Raw genomic sequence first — 19,343 nt, 5'->3', positions numbered from 1 at the left:
GGCGGGGGCAGTGGCCCCCGGCACCAGTGCTCTCCCTTTGGAACCGGCAAAGGATACGGACCGCCAGCTGCGTCTTCGCCTCTGTGTCCTCAACCAAGCAGGATTACGTGGGCACCCTGCGCTTCCTGCAGGGTGCAAACGCCGGGGCTCCGGAGGGTATGCCTGGACCCCGGAAAGGGGAGGGAGTCACTGGGGCGGGCGAAAGGTTGCGTCGAGGAAGAGGAAGGGCAGCTGTGCATCTGCTGCGGCGATGGGACCTGCGGTGGCCACTTGGTGGCCACGCCCACTCGGTGGCCACACCCACTCGGTGGCCACACCCAGTTGGCCACGCCCCTGGGGTCACCACAACGTGGGAAGCTGTATTATGGGGTCACGGCATTAGAAAGGTTGAGAACCACTGTTCTAGTCTCTTCAAGTGGCCTTCTGTCAGAGACCAACTCTCTACTCCATAGAGCAGGATAGAAAAAATATAGCATCTGACAAGCCTGATTTTCAGTCTTAGGCTTATGTCATGACTCCAGAAAAGACCTTTTTCATTTTGAAGAATGCTGTTCTTTATCCTTCTCTTTACTTCAGTGGTCATGTCCCAGCTTTCATGTAAATTTCTATTCTCCAGTCACTCTAAACTGTTTCAGAACTGACCATGTGATCATATTTACCATTGAAGGCCTTCGAATGCAGAAAAAAAGGGGGGATTATCAACTGCTCTTTCTCCAGTTGGCCACTTGGTTATTTAGTAGGTCTCCTACAATACGAAAGTCAGAAAGCAAGAAGAGTCATATCAGCCCTGCCTCCACATATACCCCCCATAGAACCATCATCGCTACCTACTGTATTTCCAAAATATATGCTATGCATTTTTCTGTTAGAAAAAAAAACCTAAATGTAAGCAGTTTCTATAGAGGGTTACATTTCAAAGCCTGTTACCAACTGTGATGATGAAAAGAGTACATGCTTGCAATTTTGCATTGAGTGGTTTTCCCAGTAGTTGTGATATTGTTGCATATTCCTCTGTGGTAATTTGAATGAAAGAAGAGATATATATTCTAAGCAATGCCTACAGATAGGCACCATAAATAAACCGTTAAAGGTTGCCTTTTGAGCAGGAGAAGAGAGGGAGACATTTCTGAAGCAACACCCCACACAAAAGAGGAAAAAGAAAAATTGCTAGTACTCACCCCGTCCCTAAGGCAATAATTTGAAAAAAGCAAAATAAATAAGAAATCCAATAGTAACCCAATATTTTGCAGCCAGTTGGTGCACTACTGAAGAGAAGGAGAAATAGAATCATCACTTCACTCTAATTCCATTTGTTGTGGTTATTGGACATGCAGGAACTGTTAAGATAGGTAGAATTAAAAAAAAAAAGTCAGAACACTCTCAGCTGCATTTAAAGTGGAATCAGAAGTACAAGGGACATTTCTTGTGGCTATTTGAAACAAAAAAAATATGAATGATTGCTGCAATGGGAGTGTTATGAAGCGGTCAAGTCTTCATTCCCCTTTCCCCTTTGGTTACATCAGTCAAAGGTCAAGAGCTTCCCAATCTTGCCAAAAACAGGCAAACATGAAAACATATGTTTTGCAAAGTCTTATTGTTATAAATAGGGAAATAACATTTTTTTCCAGCATTTTCAGCTAGACCACAGCTGAGTCAGATGTCAGCTAGCTCAGCTGCTGAACACAGGGGATGGGGTGGGAATGGAATTTCAGAACTGAAATGGTGCAAACGTCTGCACCAAAGTGCCCTGATAGTGCTCTGTCTTATAGGGTTCATGTGGCTTGCAGTGAAAATGTCAAGGTGATAGTAACAGGAGGCAATGGCAAACTGCCTCTGAAAAACCTTGCAGAAAACCAGCTTGGTCTAATGGCTGGACAGTGGGAGATGATGAACTCTAGTCCCGCCTTAGGCATTAAAGCTGGCTGGGTGACCTTGGGTCAGTCACTGTTTCTCAGCCCAACTCACCTCACAGGGCTATTGTCGCAGGAAAAACAGAAGAAGGTATATTCACTCCTTTGAGTTACTCATCAACATAATAAAGGCAGGATAAATAAAATGGGGGCACGATGGCTGAGCAGTTAAAGACTTATCAGCTGGCAGTCCAGGTTCAAGACCTGAGCGCCATGCGACGGAGTGAGCTCCTGTTACTTGCCCCAGCTCCTGCTCGCCTAGCAGTTCAAAAGCATGTAAATGCAAGTAGATTAATAGGTACCACTTTGATGGGAAGGTAACAACATACTGTGCACCTCGGCGTATAGACATGCTGGCCAAATGACCACGTAAGTATCTTTGACCAATGCTTGGCTCCCTTGGTTAGGAAATGGGAATGAGCATCACCCTTAAAGTCAGACATGACTGGACAGGGGAAGCCTTTACCTTTATAAATAAAATAAAAATATAAAACCAGTAACTCATATTCCTAAAGAACTCAGCAGCAACAAGACCAGACAAGAACAAATCAGGGGGATTAAAAAGGGTTTCATTAGCTATGAAAAGGTCAATAGAATTGGCTCTAGGAGAATCTCTCTGTGGGATCCAAAGTCAGAACACAGCCATGAAGAAAATGTCAGTCATTACCAGTTTCATTTCATTTTTAAGGCATTTGATAAAGTAGACCACAGCCTACTCCTTGGTAAGCTAGAAAAAGGTGGAATAGACCACATCACCACCAGATGGATCTGTAGCTGGCTGGCAAACCGAACTCAACGAGTAGTCCTCAATGGCACTACATTCACATGGAGAGAAGTAAGCAGTGGGTACTGTATATGCCGGCGTATAAGGCGACTTCCGCAAGCGTTAAAATTGGCGCCGGAGTCGGGGGTCATCTTATACGCCGAGTCATCTTATACGCCGGAAATACTGGTAGTTTCCGGTATATAAGACAACGTTCTAGGCATGCGACTCGGCGCCAAAGACGGGGGTTGTCTTATACGCTGGGTCGCCTTAAATGCCGGCATATACACAAGGTTCCGTCTTAGGCCCAGTACTCTTTAATATCTTCATAAATGACTTAGATGAGGGAATTGAAGGAGAACTCATCAAATTTGCAGATGACACCAAACTGACAGGAGTAGCCAACACCCCAGAAGACAAACTCAGGATCCAAAAAGATCTTGACAAACTTGAACAATGGGCCCTATCCAACAAAATGAATTTCAATGTGGAGAAAAGCAAAGTCTTACATTTAGGTAGGAAAAACCAAAGGTACAAATACAGATTGGACAATAGAGGGACCTTGGAGTCCTAATGGACGATCACTTGACTATGTGCAGCAGCAACCAAAAAAGCTAATATAATCCTGAGTTGTATAAACAGAGGCATAGAATCAAGGTCACATGAAGTATTAGTACCGCATTATAAAACCCTAGTAAAACCACACCTGGAATACTGCAGCCAATTTTGGTCATCATATCACAAAAAAGATGTTGAGAGTTTGGAAAAAATTCAGAGAAGAGCCACTAAGATGATCAAAGGCCTGGAGACTAAAACATATGAAGAACGGCTGCAAGACTTGGGTTTGGCTAGTCTAAAGAAAAGAAGAAATACAGGAGACATGATAACAGTATTCCAGTATTTGAGGGGCTGTCACAAAGAAGAGAGGGTCACATTATTCACCAAAACACCAGAGGGAAGGTGTTAGAACAATGGTTAGAAACTGATCAGAGAGAGAAGCAACCTGGAATTAAGGAGAAACTTCCTGACAGTGAGCACAATTAACCAGTGGAACAGCTTGTCTCCAGAAATCGGCACTCCATCACTGGAGATTTTTAAGAAGAGACTAGACAGTCACTTGTCTGAGATGTTATAGGTTCTCCTGTTTGAGCAGGGGGCTGGACTAGAAGATCTCCAGAAGTGAAGATGCAAATTAGCTTCCAGTGTTGAAATGTGTGTGCACATACACACATACACACACGTGTGTGTCCATTTGTATGGCACAATGAAGAATTTCTGAAATAATAATAATAATAACAACAACAACAACAACATTCCAGACTTAACAATTGTCGATAAGAAAGACAAAAAAGTCTGGATAGTGGACATGGCAGTGCCTGGAGACAGCAGAATAGACGAGAAAGAACTGGAGAAGATAACAAAATACAAAGACCTACAAATAGAAATAGAAAGACCGTGGCAAAAGCAAGCAAGGGTAGTACCAATAGTAATAGGCTCTTTGGGTGCAATCCCAAAACAACTGGAGCACCACTTGAACACCATTGGCATTGACAAATTCGCTATTAGTCAATTGCAAAAGGCGGCCTTACTAGGAACTGCTTCCATCCTGCGACGATACCTGTAATACCATCAAACATCCACATCTGCCTATCCCAGGTCCTGGGTAAGGACTCGATAGGTAGACAAAATGCCAAATCCAGTCTGAACATCTGGCTGACGGTGCGATGATCCATAATAATAATAATAATACTTGATAGGTAGACAAAAATGCCAAATCCAGTCTGAATATCTGGCTGACTGCGATGATTAATAATAATAATAGTAACAACAACAACAACAACAACAACAGCAATAAAGTTGGAGGTCATCTAGTCTAACTCCCTGCTCAGGCAGGAAACTCTATACCATTTTAGACAAATGACTGTCCAATCTCTTCTTAAAAATTTCCAGTGTTGGAGCATTCACAGCTTCTGGAGGCAAGTGTTCCACTGATTAATTGTTCTAACTGTCAGAAAATTTCTCCTTAGTTCTAGGTTGCTTCTCTCTTTGGTTAGTTTCCATCCATTGCTTCTTGTCCTGCCTTCAGGTTTCTTTGGAGAATAGCTTGACTCCCTCTTCTTTGTGGCAATCCCTGAGATATTGGAACACTGCTATCATGTCATCCCTTGTCCTTCTCTTCATTAGACTAGACATTGTGTTTGCAGTTTGTCTTGTTTTTGTTTTCTGCTTTTATTTACAGAGATTGTATATTCATGATTATTTTCTGTCTGCAATGTAAGGGAATATCAAGTCTAAAAAGATATGATTTTCTATCTAGCAATTTTGTGACAGCAGTGAGCTTAAAAAATATAACACTTTCAGAATCAAAGGGAGAATGTTGTTTTGCTACATTGATCTTCTGAGGATAGTCTGTGATTGAAATGCAGAATTAACCCCACCCTCCCATGTACTCATTTAAATCTGAGAAGATGGGGGAGTCAGAAGTATCCATCTTTCGAAATATGCCAGTAAGGTATCCACCAATTTCGAGATAATTTGTCTGAAAGAGGTTTGGTCCAAGACAGAGTTAGCCATTTATTTTACAAAGTAGTTTCCTTTATGTTGATATTAATATAAGAGGAAATTTTGGATGATTTTTATTAGAATACATATATTCTAATACATTTGTGGAAATAAGAGGATTTGGTGGTGAAATTCACATGTTCAATGGTATTGGTCACATTTAAATGGAAAAATTTCCAACTTCAGTCTTTGGCATCTCCGGTTTTTCTGTGCTGAGGGCACTTACTGTACTAGGAATCAGTCTCCAAAAGATAGCTATCATTCGATAAAGAAATGGACCATATGTACTATTTTATTTACATTAAAGACTAGTAATTTATTTAATTCTAGTTAATTCTAGAATTCACTAGTTCAGTTCTAAGTTAATTCTAGTTAACATGGTAATTCCTTGTGTATTTAATAATTAACATCTATTTCATAAAAGCTTATAATTAGGTGAATACCTTCAGAGGAAACTCTATGGATCATTCTCAAGGTCTTATGTGTGATTTTGGAGACAAATGGTAAACTTTTGTATTAAAAAGATCAGGCAGCAAGTGAGGGAAATAACTTGCTTGGTAGCCTAGCAAGCTGCTGATTGTTAAAATAAAAAATTCAGAGTAATCAATTATAGTCTGAAATGTTGAGAGAACTGCTGTCCTTTTGGAACTGAACCTTTTTGTCCAAGAATGCTACACATTCTGTGATTCAGCTATATGAATTAGGTTAGCTTTTGATAGGAACAAGACATGAATAAACATAGTTCCTTCAAAGTGTAGAAAGGCTTGTCTCTGTATTTATTGATGAAGAATGCTTTTCCAATATAACAAAGATCTATTACATATCAGGTAAATAATTGAAGTGGTACTGCTGGAAATCCTAAACCCAAGGTCATATTGGAGACGATACAAGCAATGCAGGATAAAGGATAGGCTGTAACCAGTAAAAGGGACCGGCTGTGAAAGCATCAAACAGTAGACATAGTCAGAAACATTCACATGATACCTTGGCTGTTCCTGTTCTCATCACTGTGTGAAATAAGAGGCTATTGTATTTCACATGCCTATTAGCCATCTGTCATAACAAAACTGTATTGAACAGAGAGCAGTGTTTTAAAGGCATCTCTTATCCAAGATCCAGGTAACATTCTTTGCACAAAATTGAGGTGCGCTAATCTATTCCTGACTGTTTTCTCTATTGTTTCTTTTTCCTCACAAATGCACATTCAATTAGGGCAAGGGTCTCTATTTTCCTCAAACTTTAATCTATGATTGGCAAACAGCCATTTTAAGTCTTTACTGTTGTAAACACAAATATTTCACATATTCGTGGGAAAAAGAATGAATTATTGTTGAACACGGCAAGCAAATATACACCCAGGTTTTTTCTCATTTGTCACATTAAAATAAATACAAATCCTATTACCTTTGGGCCGATTATTCTATAAAACAAAGAGAATTACTTGATTTTGAAATCTAGTTCGTTCTTAAAATGTGAACATAATAAGCTCTTATCATGAACTAGAAGTTTAAGCTATTTATTCAAAGAATGCAACTGGTCCAAAGTATGGAAACATGAGATGAAGAATCAGTGTAGGTTATCTTGTTTCAAGTGGAAAATGCTGACAGCTGTAATCAAGCTTGCTTTAATGTATTATGGCAGGTTCAGGCTGGTTTAGAAGCTTGTGCTGTTCTCTGGCAATTTTCTTTGCTATGAAATAATATGAAAAATAACTTTGTGTTTCCTTTTATACTTTTGAGCATATTATTAAACAAGAATGAAAGAAGCTGAAGGGGTGACTAATAATAAGAGAAGACAAGAAGATCCAGTTTATGTTGGGTCCATCATGGAAGCTAAATCACTTATGCTGTCATGGGGTGGGGTAGGGATTTTATGGTTGATTTGTTTTTTGTTGTTGTTGTGGATTTTAATGTTGTAAGCTGCCTAAAGTCACCTGTGCTTGAGTTGGGTGTCCACATATAATTTTGTTTAATAAATAATAAAGAATTACTTCATTCATAATCCAGATTCTATTGGCCTCTGTGTACCAATTATTGATTTTTAGAAATCACAGATTCCAGTTTTCTGGTTTAATGAGTATTTTGGCACAAAATTGGTAAAAATGGCAAAGAAAAAAAGACACATGCACTAGATATAATTAGTGTGCATTAAAATGTTTGGGGATAATTTGCTACAAGAAAGTGCTAAAAATACGGAAAAACAGAAGGTAAAGTGCATATGCACTTTTCTGAAATGTATCTCTAATATTCCTCCTCAAGAGTCTATGTTACATGGTATATATAGTTATAATCTAGTTTTATGTCTATTCAGATTTCCTAGTTTTATGGCTATTAATTTGAAAATGCATGGATAGGCTGTGCTGAAACTCATGAATGTGGCAGTGTAGACGGTAGCAATATTCCAATAAAAATCTCTGTGTTGAGCCAGGAACACCTGCAGAGAAGAATATTAGGATAAAATAAGACCATGTTTCCAAGTCCAGGTTATACCATTTTTCCAACTAGGTTACACCATTCCACTACTTTCCTTAACTGTTCTGTAATTTCAAACTATAGGTAATTTGCAAAGTTGAGAAGAAGGCAACAGCAATCCAATTCTATGTTATTTTCCAGACGAGAACATGGAAGTGTCCCATGCAATCACCGGAAACTAAATTGAATTTGTAGGAGACATCTCTTTTATTTATTAGCCTGTAACATTCTGTTCCAATAACTCATAGTTCTCTTTTGTGTTTTGCCATTCCAGACCTTAGATATAGTCTAAATTTACTGAAAATCCAGATTGCTTGATGTGCATTGTGGGATTTTAGGCAAAGGGGTGAAAACCTATCATAAAGAGCCAGTGTGTTATAGTGTTGTTAGCTCTTTGAGGTAGTCCAGACAAGAAGCACTGCTTGGAATATCAGCACTATTTTTATTGTAAAACTGTGGGTCTCCCTCCTGTCTCCCAAAGTCATTCCTACATCAAAAGTGGCTAAGTTGTTGGACTGGCACCCGAGAGACCCAGATCCTATCTACCTTCAGCCACAGACGTTCTGTAGGTGACTTTGTATTAGTGACGCTCTCTTAGTTCAACCTACTTCACAGGTTTGTTGTGGGGGGAAAATAGGCAGAGGCAATGCAATGTACGCCACCTTGAACTCCTGTATGAAACGTAGAATATAATTTTAACCAATAATTTGCTGTAGGAAATGAATACTGTTTTTCCATCCTAAATATTTTAATTATAAAATGAACAATTTCTGAATTTTTAATAACTGAACCAATTGCAGTTGGACTTTAAAAAAAATAGATAAAACATCTATAGATTTTATTAATAATGGACCTAATATTTAACTCTTCTCATGGACACGACAATATGTTCTTTCCATTCCCAGCAGAGGTCTTAACTGAAGAGAGGTTCACTGTATGTTGGCATGTATGTTATAGTTTTCCCATTCTGATTTTGTCTTTAAGTAACAAATGGCTATTCCTAGATAAACTTTTCCATATAGATTTATTTGCTGAAGAATCCAATGCATTTCTGGTTTGCCAGGCTTCTTCTTCACTCCAAATGAAATGTTGCCTTTGAACAAATCCAACTCTTCCACCTAGCCTTTTTTTCCCCCAGGACAAAAATCAATACTAGTAGAACTGCTTTTCACGGAGGTATTATTGACTTGTTATCCTCCACTGTCAGTGTAAATAGTGGGAGAAAGAATAATGGGGGGGGGGAGCAGAACCTGAGTGGAGAAATGTGTGGAATGGAATATAAGCATACTTTCTGAAGTAGTAAAGCTCATATTTTATAATTACATCTTCAGCTCATGTGGGAGAGCAATGCTGATAAGAAGACCCAATCAATGCCAATTGTCAACTGACTGGGCTTTTCAATGAACTCTGAAGACTCAAGAGCTCCCTTAATCTTTGGCAAAAAGATTTCATGAAAATGATAGCCTTGGGTTAGTGAATCACTGTAGCATTTTGACACCTTAGAGTGATGATATCAACTTTATTTAACCTAATTATTAACACTTTTCTTTTTTTTTCTTTTTAGATGACATCTATTTGGAGCAGAACATTTCTTCTCTTTTGCTGAGTCAAAGCACTGTGGGTAACAAGACACACACAGCCTTAACTGAAAGCACAAGAGATTCCAGGGCAAATACAGTGTTTCCTGAGTTGTCATCACCAGTAACCACTCCTTTTGAAATGACCTCATTGGACCAAGAAGCGGGGAGCAGAGCCTCAGTTCAACAAAATGGACCAGCACTGGATTTTTCAGTAACAAGCAATGAAGCCATCTTAAGTGACGATAGATTTATTAGTTTAATTTCAAATGCACAACAGACTCCTTCACTGAAGTCCTTTGTAGAAGACGATCATTTGGGTTCCTATCCAGTAAAGCCAACTAAAGAAACACTACAGACTTTATTGTTAGCACCTTCACTAGCTGTCTCCTCTTTGCCATTTGATTATGTGGGAACATTGCAGACAACTTTGCAAAGGGCTGCCTCTGTCCCCCATATTTCTCTTCCACACTTGAAGTCTTTTGATGAGACGAGTATTACTCTAACTCCATACAGAGACTTGTTGATGCCTCAGACTGACTTACATTCTGTTGCATTAGAAATGGTAGATGCAAGTCCTGGAAAAGAAGGGGAGAGTTTGCCATCTCATCTTTTCTCTTCAAGTTCTTTACTTTTTGATACTGTTGTAGAACAATCACTTATATATGACAATACACAAAGCACTTACAGATATCCTGAAGCTCACTATAGTATTAACAGCAGTTTAACTGGGACACTGGGTCCAAAATATTCATCTGTCCTAAGCATTTTTAAAGAAATTCCTATTTCATTAACAGGGGCAACTATGTTTTCAACTCACTTTCCTTTTATTTTTCCTCATACCATTTCCTACACAGAGGCAACTGCTTTCAATACTCCTTTTAATGAGATGTTTTTTACACATGAGCTTTCCCAGAAATCCTCCAGAAATGCAGCATCAATTTTTCCTAGCCACTCAGAAAACAAACTCAGTGATTCCAAAAGTCCAGTGCCTTTCACTGAACCACACACATCCTGTTTGTACTGTGATTTCATCTCAGCTTCTCCAGAGTCATTTTTTTCAATGCGACCAACAGAAAACGAGGTGGGTTCAGGCGAATATGGTGAGACACTCTCATTCGTGGTCTCTGATGTAAAGAGTGTTGCATCTTTTACATCAGAAATTAGTGATTTCTATGACGTGCCTGAATCTCCTGAAATCTTTGATACTACTTTTCCATCAAGACCTGTTGTTTCATTTTCTTCAAGATTTACTGAACTCTCTGAGTCAAATTCTGTGGAAATTAGCCTTAAAAGTATATTTACATCCATTTCCCCTTCCCATTTCTATAGCCAGTCTTCTGAAATTACATCATTGGAAAGCAGTCTGGTTAATTTCTCCTATTCTCTGTCTGAGTTAGTTATAGTAGCATCTAGTACAGGTATTTTGGAAAATGTGTTTTCTAAAGTGGCTACAATTTCTCCAGAATCTGTCTTCATGGAGACTGTGAGTATACCATCCATGACAATGAGAAATTCAATTCTGCTAGAAACATCTGGATTTATGCCGTCAGAAACCACACATCTAGTTAGCACAGCACTAGAGTACTTTGCCATAGAAGACTCAGCTGTCAGTAGATCAGACATTGTATCCAGCCTTTCATTCAGACCCTTTTCTTCTGAGTCAACTGACCTGTCTCATTTTTCATCTGCTGCAGACACACCTTTTCTAGCAATGCCAAGTGATTTATCAACACTTTTACCTCATATTTTGCCCACACTCCTTCCATCATCTGTGCTTTTTGACAATTCAGCTGACTGGAGTTCAGTTGAGCAGCCAGCTGTTGACATCACAAGTATGGAGGCTTCTCAAGTCTCTTCATGGCAAAGTTCATTTTTTAATTCAAGCTCATCTTTTTTTCCAGTTATGCACAGTTCTGCAGTTATGCCATCATCACATTTCTATGTGAACTCCTCAGTCTTACTAGAACCAACATCAATCTTGATGGTAGAATCTGAATTTTATTTTACCTCAGCTTTCACAGAAGCTACCTCTCATTTTGAGTCTTATTTCACTATTGATACCATGTTAACACAGCAGTTACCTGTGTCGGCTTCACAGCCTGTTTTCACCAGCAACATCTATGGGGATGAAACACATGTGAGCTTGTGGTTCACATCATTGCAGTCAACCCCTGTCTTAACATATTCACCTTTTTTGTTAACTACAGCTACCGTTGAAGATAGTGGTGCTACTGCTAATTTCAGTCCATTTTCTTCCTTTACTGAGGTACCTTCAGATTTTTTTAAAACAACTCCTTATACATCGTTGTCCACAAATATGAACAGCAATGTAATTTCACCTACTGGACCAATGGTTGTAGAGACACCTTCATCTGTGAATACTGCAGTTGAATCTGATGTTCTAACAAAAACAAGCATGACTGAGCATATTAGTATGACAGCCTTTACTGCCACCACTTCTAGTAGCAAAATAGGACTTTCTTCAGTTACCAGCAGTACATCAAGTTCATCTACATCCTCTTCAACCTCTATCTGGACCCCTACACAGATTACAGTGGCAACCAATCCAACTACCACTAAACAGCCTTATGTTTGTGACATTACAGTCCCCGATAAATATCTGGTAACTACTGGTAAGATATTTTCTTATTTATATTTCTTATTAAATATATATTTATACCACAATTTTATAGTATTAGAGTAGAGGAAAATGAACTAATATGATGGACTGCAAACCTCTTGAACAATGCACTAACTTTGCTGCTGTAATAATTTATTATTTTTTCATATAATCTAGTATTTCTATTACTTAAAATGCTGCACCTAATAGAGGTTGATTGGGAAATAGAACATTCTGGAGAACTCTTAAAATATTCTTTGAGACTATGCTAGACCTCTTTTGGACAAGCCCATTCTTAAAGTGCTTCAACAGTTTCTGGGAGTACATTGGAAGTGACTTGAGTTGTCCCAGATTTGGAATTCTGGATGAAACAAGCTTGTTCTGGGGTTGTGTAACTTTCTACCCATTTCAAACCAGTTGCAGTTTAGATGACTCAATTCCATTTTGATTCACTTCCAAATGCTAAACTTCCTTCCGTTAAATTTTCAAAAAGTCAACCTTTCCTAAGCTGTCATCCTCTGGCATGTAGGAACTGCAATTTCCAGAACTCTATGCTAACCTTTTAGACACTGCAGTTCCAGTATAAGGGGATGGTTCTAAATTAATTATCCTTTGTCTCATTTAAAAGTGTTGAAAGTATATAGAATTCAGTCAAAAAAGGGATAGGCTTAGCTATCACGATACGTTATGAAATGCTTCATAGAAGTAAGATAATTGTTAATCCAAAATTTGCAGTCTTGTTTAACTGGGTGCTACAGTAATATTCTCTAGCCCTGTTTGTTTGTATGAGTGTTGAGGACTCAGCCGAAGTTTGCATGTTTAAATATATGTTAGAAATCCAGTGCTGGGTGGAGGAAACCAATTATAAGTTCAGTATGTATCAGAAACAGGGAGATCATTGTTCTGCAGGTTATTGCTTTCCCAATTTTTCATTTCAGCAATTTTTTAATACTAAGTTATGTGGCTGGCTGAACAAACTTTTTGTAGGTAGTGCTTTGAGGTGGTCCTTAGAATACATCTATAGGACTGCCATCAGGGAGGGTCTAGGTAGGCCTGACTGACCCACCCTGCCCGCCTCACCACACAGGACAATTCAATGTGGGATAATTCGAGAGAGGGGGCAAGTGAATTGCAGTGGGCCTTGTCTTGCTTTAGGTTCAAGGTTCAAGCCTAAGCAAGACAAGACCTGCTGGAATTCACCTGTTCCTCTCTTGAGTTATCCTGCATTGAATTGTTCCCTGGTGAGTTGTCCTGCAGCAGGTTGGCCAGGATGAGTTGTCCCATTCCGATCAGAGACGAAGCAATCAATAGGAGGGAATGTATGGTAGAAGTGAATGATATAGTCAGCAGTAGAACTTAAGAAGTTGGTCTTTGTCCTGTCTCAGATGTGAGTTTTTTTGAATTGTTAGTACTGGCACTTTGTGATTATATATCTCTGCTTGGTTACAGATTCTAAAATGAGAACTATCTCTACTGTACAGCTTACATTTCTTAATAGTAATGCTATTATTATTTTCATAGAAAAAATTAATTCCTCGCAGTTCTCTAGTCATCCCACTATATGACTGTTGCATCTAAATCTATATATATATTTCTAATAGCATCTAATACTTCTAATACTATTTATTGATTCATATTTTCAGTGCTAGCACGGAAATCTGTAGTACAAAATATCAGTGAATCCATCAAGGAAATCCTGAAAAATGAATTTAGGAGAATGGTAGAACTAGAGGTAAGTGATAGACAGTTTGCTCTGTGAAGATCATTATATGAGTTAAAGACATTTTCATAGAAATAACTGATGAAGGTGGGAGTAGCTTGGATATTAACTGATAACCAACAACTGAATCCTAAGTGTGTGCATCTTTGCATGGTGCCATGTACGGTGGATGTGGCCTATTCTTTGCTGATCCAGGAAGTCTCAGAGCAAGCTCTTGAATCTGCTTCTGTGAATATTATTAAAACAATAGATAAAAATTAGTTCAGTTCTACTTTACAAAACAAACAATTGCTATATTTTTTCCAGTATAGCAATCAAAAGTGGGATGTGATTATAATTTGCAGAAATATTTAGTTGCAACCCTTAGACTGCAGGCATTTCCAGCTATCATAATACCCTCAGATGAGATTCAGGGACAAAAACATCCATTTTCAGTGATGTGCTTTTCCTGTCTTCCCCCCTAAAATAATTATTAGCTACCTTCCAAAGTTCCTCTTTTTCTAATGAACGGAAATATTTTGGCGTTGCCTGCTTTGATTACATCATTGTGTCAACTGTTATACCTCCTGCAAATCTTGGTGTCTGATGGTTGATCCAGTTTTGTGAAGAGGTTAAGATACCAGGCTACAAACTGGGAGTCTGAGTTCTAGCCCTTCTTTAGGCACGAAGCCAGTTGAGTGACCTTGGGCCATTCAATTTCTTTCAATCCTAGGAAGGAGGCAATGGCAAACCACTTCTGAAATCTTGCCAAGAAAACTGCAGGGACCTGTCTAGGCAGTTGCCAGGGGATCACACTGACTCAAAGGCATCCACACACACACACACACAAACATACCTTGGTAACTGAAAAAAATTAAAAAAAGTTGATTTCTGATGTAGCACATTCACTGTGGGTGTGTTTTGTTGCTTAGAGTTGCTTAGTTCTGCAGACTAGTAGAAAACCACAGTGATTAGAGAGCACAGATGCAGGAAGTTATTTTTATAGGAGCAACAAAAAGGCCATTTGCCATCTGATATTAAAAAGTAAAAAGCAGGAAAACAGAGAACAATCTTAAGAATGCACTCTTTGTTGCATCAGTGGTTTCTTCATAAGAATGACAACTTTATCTTATAAAATAAAGTAGATGAGAGGCATTTGAAAGTATGAAAAAATGCTCTGACTGAAAACAACAAAGAATTCTGAGATATCTGGCAATTAAAAGATACATAATCTTATTCCTAACAGATTAAAAATACATCTGTATAAATACTATTCTCAGTAGAGGTATTGAATATGGATATCTTTTCTCTTTTTTGTATCATAATGGATAAGTCCGGATTCCACACAACATCTTTTCATTTGTGATTCAAACCTCAGCTGAACATTGAAATCTAAAATCCTGTTTAAGCAGGTTGCTGACATCTGTAATGGCTAGGATCAGAACAAAGCAAATGAAGCTTAATTTAGATGCTTCTGATCACCCAAGTAGCAGACTAGAGAATAGAAATTCAAATTATGTTGGGTGGAATTTCTTAAACTCCTGGATTCAACCTTGAGTGGAGTTTCAGATTTCAGAAATGTTCAGAAGTGTGTTTGCACAACTAAGGTTAGTTCAATAGATTCACACATTTCTGAAATAATGTGATCTGGCCTTGGTGTCAACATTACAAGTTCTAGTGTAACAAACACTCTCTTGAAAATGTCTATGGTCCAAATGTTAAACTGGGATTAGTTATAGGAAAGAAAAAAAAATGTTCCCAACACTTTAATTTACATCACTCTGCTTCTAAGCAAAATTCAGCCTTCTAGTATTTGGTATTTGAAAATTTATGTTTCATTATATAAGCTTGTCTGCAAGTCACTGTCTCCAAGGGAGAGTAAAAATTTGCCTTTTTAGTTTATTGAAAGCTGGAAATTGGTATTATAGTTTGGTTGAGGGTCATTTGTGTTCCTACTTATCTGCCTTTATGGATGCCCATTATTGTTGATGATATTGCTGGAATTCCAACTCTTTAAAGCAACCCTATCCTTTTTTTCAGGAATCAAATTCAGGAATCATGCATACAGTTATAAGTAGGCATGTATCTAATATTTATGTATGGTATAAAAAAGATACATAAATGAATGTAAGCTGCAGCAATAATAGGTAGTGTGGGGACCATAGGCACCAAAGTAAGTCTTCCATAGCATTTATTTTCTGAAAACAATCAATGTATGTCCTGCCAATCCTATAAGATTATCTCCCCTTGAGCAAACTCCATCACTCAAATTTGTAAACAGAATTAAACAAATATTTTCAAAATCCTTGTTTTACTACTCCTTCTACATACCTGTATACCCAGTTTCCCCTTGATTTATACTGCAAGCCTCTGATGAATAAAATTTGAGCTCCAATCAATTTACAGGTCTGCTGCATTTTTTTTAACCAATAAGGCACACAACCTTCCATGCTTGGTTTGTCCTCTAGAAATCATTTATCTTAAAGCAAGAAGTCATATTTCTATGCACTTAACTCATGTTTGCATTATGATTGAATGGTATGTTTGCCTGCTTTCTCTCCTGGGCAGAGAATAGTTTCCATTCCTAATTACAGCAAGGTAAATCTTGACTGCATTCACCTCCCTCAAGAAAGAGATTTATGTCTTGCAATGGAATTTTGCCAAGATAGCTATGTTTTGAAATTATGGTAACTGCTGTGCAGCTTAATAACCTCCACTAATGACTTGTTGTCAGATGGCTTGGAAATGCATTCCCTAGTGTGAAACTCTTGCAAACAAACTTGGCTTGCTGTAAAATTGGTTTATGTAAAGTACAATTCAATGGTAAATATTTGTGTGGATTCCATGGTTTTGCTTTTCCATGGTCCTTTACATTTTGTGTTGTAGCTTACATGATGTTTTCTTTTATTTGGGGTTGTGCAAGAGAATCTTACTTTTTAATGCAAAACCATGACAATGTATGCTTTAGAAGACACAAACACATATGGCTGCAATTTAACTTTAATGATTCAGCCTTAACATAAGAAGCACAAAATATGCAAAATTGTAAACTTTTATTAGAACAGTGCCTGGCAGAGAAAAAAAATGGAAAATTATGGAATCATAATGGTCACATAAATCTATGGTTCTGTTGTGAGATAATTAATTCACAGATACTGGACTTATTTATGTAAGTTTAGAACAGGTTGAACATTCTAGATTTAATTTCAAAGAAAGAAATGGTGCAACAAAAAGCTTGGTAAATTATATATCAAATGATTAAGGCATGATCCTTCTTTTAAAACATTTTTTGTAGTTGTTACCATTATTCAATCACCTGGCTTAATGGGAAGTCATGATTATGAGAAAAGTATGCCACAGTGTCAAAACACAAAAGTCTACTATGCAAAAGCTGCATTTAGGCACTCCTGAAAACATGTATGAAGTATTCATGAGAATGCATGTTATTTGAGTAGCAACTTTAAATTAAACATTATTTCCTGGAGCATTATGAGTCCAGAAAAAAAACCATACTTCATTAAGTAGTTATTATCCACCTTTGACATGAGCACTCCCCTTTGAACTTGAATTGCTGCGTAGCCCTGTTAACTGTGACTTAAGAACCAAGGGTGATTAATGTAGCTTGATCCATGCCTTTATGTTTAAATGTTGGAGACAGTCCTCCAGCTCATGAAGTGCTTGTCTGTATAGACAGATCACTAACCTTCTGACAACACCTGGAAAAAATACAAAATTGAAAAGCCACAATAATTTATTGAACAGACTGGCTGGAACATCCTGGGATGCTGATGCTAACATTCTACAAACAACAGCCTTGGCTTTGGTTTATTCCACAGCTGAGTATTGTGCCAGCATGTGGCTTAACAGAGCCCACATCCAAATGTTCGATGTCCAACTTTGCTAGACAATGCACATCAACTCTGGCACACTGCATCCCACTCCTATGCTCTGGTTACAGTATTTAACAATATCATACTGCCCACATTAGAAGATAACAAGCTCTCATCCTGATATGGTTAAAGATGCTGAACAACAAGGCCCTCCCTATTCACCAGGACAAAGCACAACCCATCACAAGATTGGAATCCCATAGGCCAGCATGGAAAACAGCTATTTACTTAACATTTACCCAGTTTAATTCTGAAAATGACTGGAGATAGGTATGGTCCAAGTGGTTCTTGTTGCTTGACCATTAATTATCCCTCTACCAAATCATCTGGCTTTAACCTGTCTCTCTCTGTCTGGTTGAAATTGAACAAAATTAGATGTGATACTGGAAGAAGTGCCTCTCTGCTCTGTATCAGTGGAGATGGAAGAATTCCTCTTGTTGTGATTGTAGTGCTGATATGCAAACTATTAAAGATATTGTGCAGGATTGCCCATAACATGCATTCTCTGGTTCCCTAAAGATCTGCACAAAGCAATGCCAGAGGTGATTGCCTAGATACCTGAATTGGACATCCAGTTGTGAGGCCACTGCCACACCTGTAGACATTTTGTATAAAATTATGTGGATTGTGTATTTACTTCTCTTCTGTCAATTTCTCGTCATAGGCTAATGGTGGCTGAAGAAATTCATTACCACAACTAGTGCACAGAAATCTTTCTATAAAAAGATTATGCAGTGCAGAAAATAGTGCTACTTTTAGGGATTTAAAACTCTCTTATTTTTAATATAGGTGTATACGCTTTCTCCCAAATTCTCTTTTCTGGTGACCTCGGGGCCTTTTGTTTACACGGCAATTGCTGTCATCAATGTCTTGGTGAACAGCAGCCTTCTTTCTGGTGAAACACCTCTCATTTCATCCCTGCAACCATCTCTTCCTGCTCCTGCTCTCCAATTCCAAGTGCAAACTGGTAAGCCCCATCACCTTTGTACTGTTTCTGTGCTAAGAAAGAATCGTGGACTTTTGATGATCCCAGATTTGTTAAAGGGAAGACTCTTGAATTTAGGATTAATACACTTTGAACCTAAGATATGTGCATATGTTCAAAAATAATATTATTTAGATCTGCTATTGGTAGAAAAATCAGTATATAAATGAAAAATGGAGAATAGAAGTTATTTTCTCCAACGTGATGTCCTATATATTATTTCAGTTCCTGCAATTTTCATTCACCTGGTGAGGAACTTTTTAACAAAGAACATTGGGAGGTCCCAAAATCTTCATTAGCCCAGGGCATTCTTTCTATTGTCCCTAATGGATAATACAGGCATGAATGAAGGAATCAGTGGAAGAGAAGTGCAGAGGTATAAGCATTCATGCATGAAGTTAGTATAAATATAGCAAGATGCTAGAGAGATATGAAGATGAGTGTACAATAACTTGCATTAGATTGGTTATTAGTATTCATTATCTTATGTACATGACTAGGTAACATAAATTAGTTAAACAAAAACTATGTTGCTAGATTTTACTTGAGGGGTCAATTATAGAACTGGAATATCAAAGTATTGATATTGCTTGGATTTCCATAACATACTAAACCAGAATATGGTATGTGTGACTTTGGCTAGCATGTTGTATGAACTCAGCCATTGCAGATTATAAATCATGGTTCATTTTTTAGAATGTTATGCAGATCCAACTATTTGTGGTTTGTTTCCATTAAATCATGATGTAACCATGACGTATGAAGCAGGTCTTTGGGGCTAAAGACCGTTCCTACTTTCCAACCTTAGAATAGATTTCCCATCTCCAGCCAGAATTACTAAACTTAAATCTAGTAACACAAAC

The 19,343-nt window shown here is 38.0% G+C and overlaps 1 protein-coding gene across 5 annotated transcripts in view; it reads left to right on the top strand.

Annotated features, from left to right (window-relative positions):
• KIAA1549 (KIAA1549 ortholog) overlaps nt 1–19,343 on the top strand; it is a 126,732-nt gene that overhangs the window by 55,925 nt on the left and 51,464 nt on the right. For all 5 annotated transcript variants that reach the window (XR_005559009.1, XM_039362350.1, XM_039362340.1 and 2 more), the window contains exons 2-4: nt 9,271–11,919; nt 13,550–13,638; nt 18,285–18,462. Coding sequence is in view for 4 of the 5 variants with exons in the window: in XM_039362350.1 (XP_039218284.1) it covers nt 9,271–11,919; nt 13,550–13,638; nt 18,285–18,462 (2,916 nt within the window). In the remaining variant the exon portion in view is untranslated. The remainder of the gene's footprint in view (nt 1–9,270; nt 11,920–13,549; nt 13,639–18,284; nt 18,463–19,343) is intronic.

The sequence above is a fragment of the Crotalus tigris genome, unplaced genomic scaffold (assembly GCF_016545835.1).
Source record: "Crotalus tigris isolate CLP2741 ecotype Arizona unplaced genomic scaffold, ASM1654583v1 scf7180000017588.1960692, whole genome shotgun sequence".
In the NCBI taxonomy this organism is placed as follows: Eukaryota; Metazoa; Chordata; class Lepidosauria; order Squamata; family Viperidae; genus Crotalus; species Crotalus tigris.
This window is presented reverse-complemented; position numbering and strand designations above follow the sequence as displayed.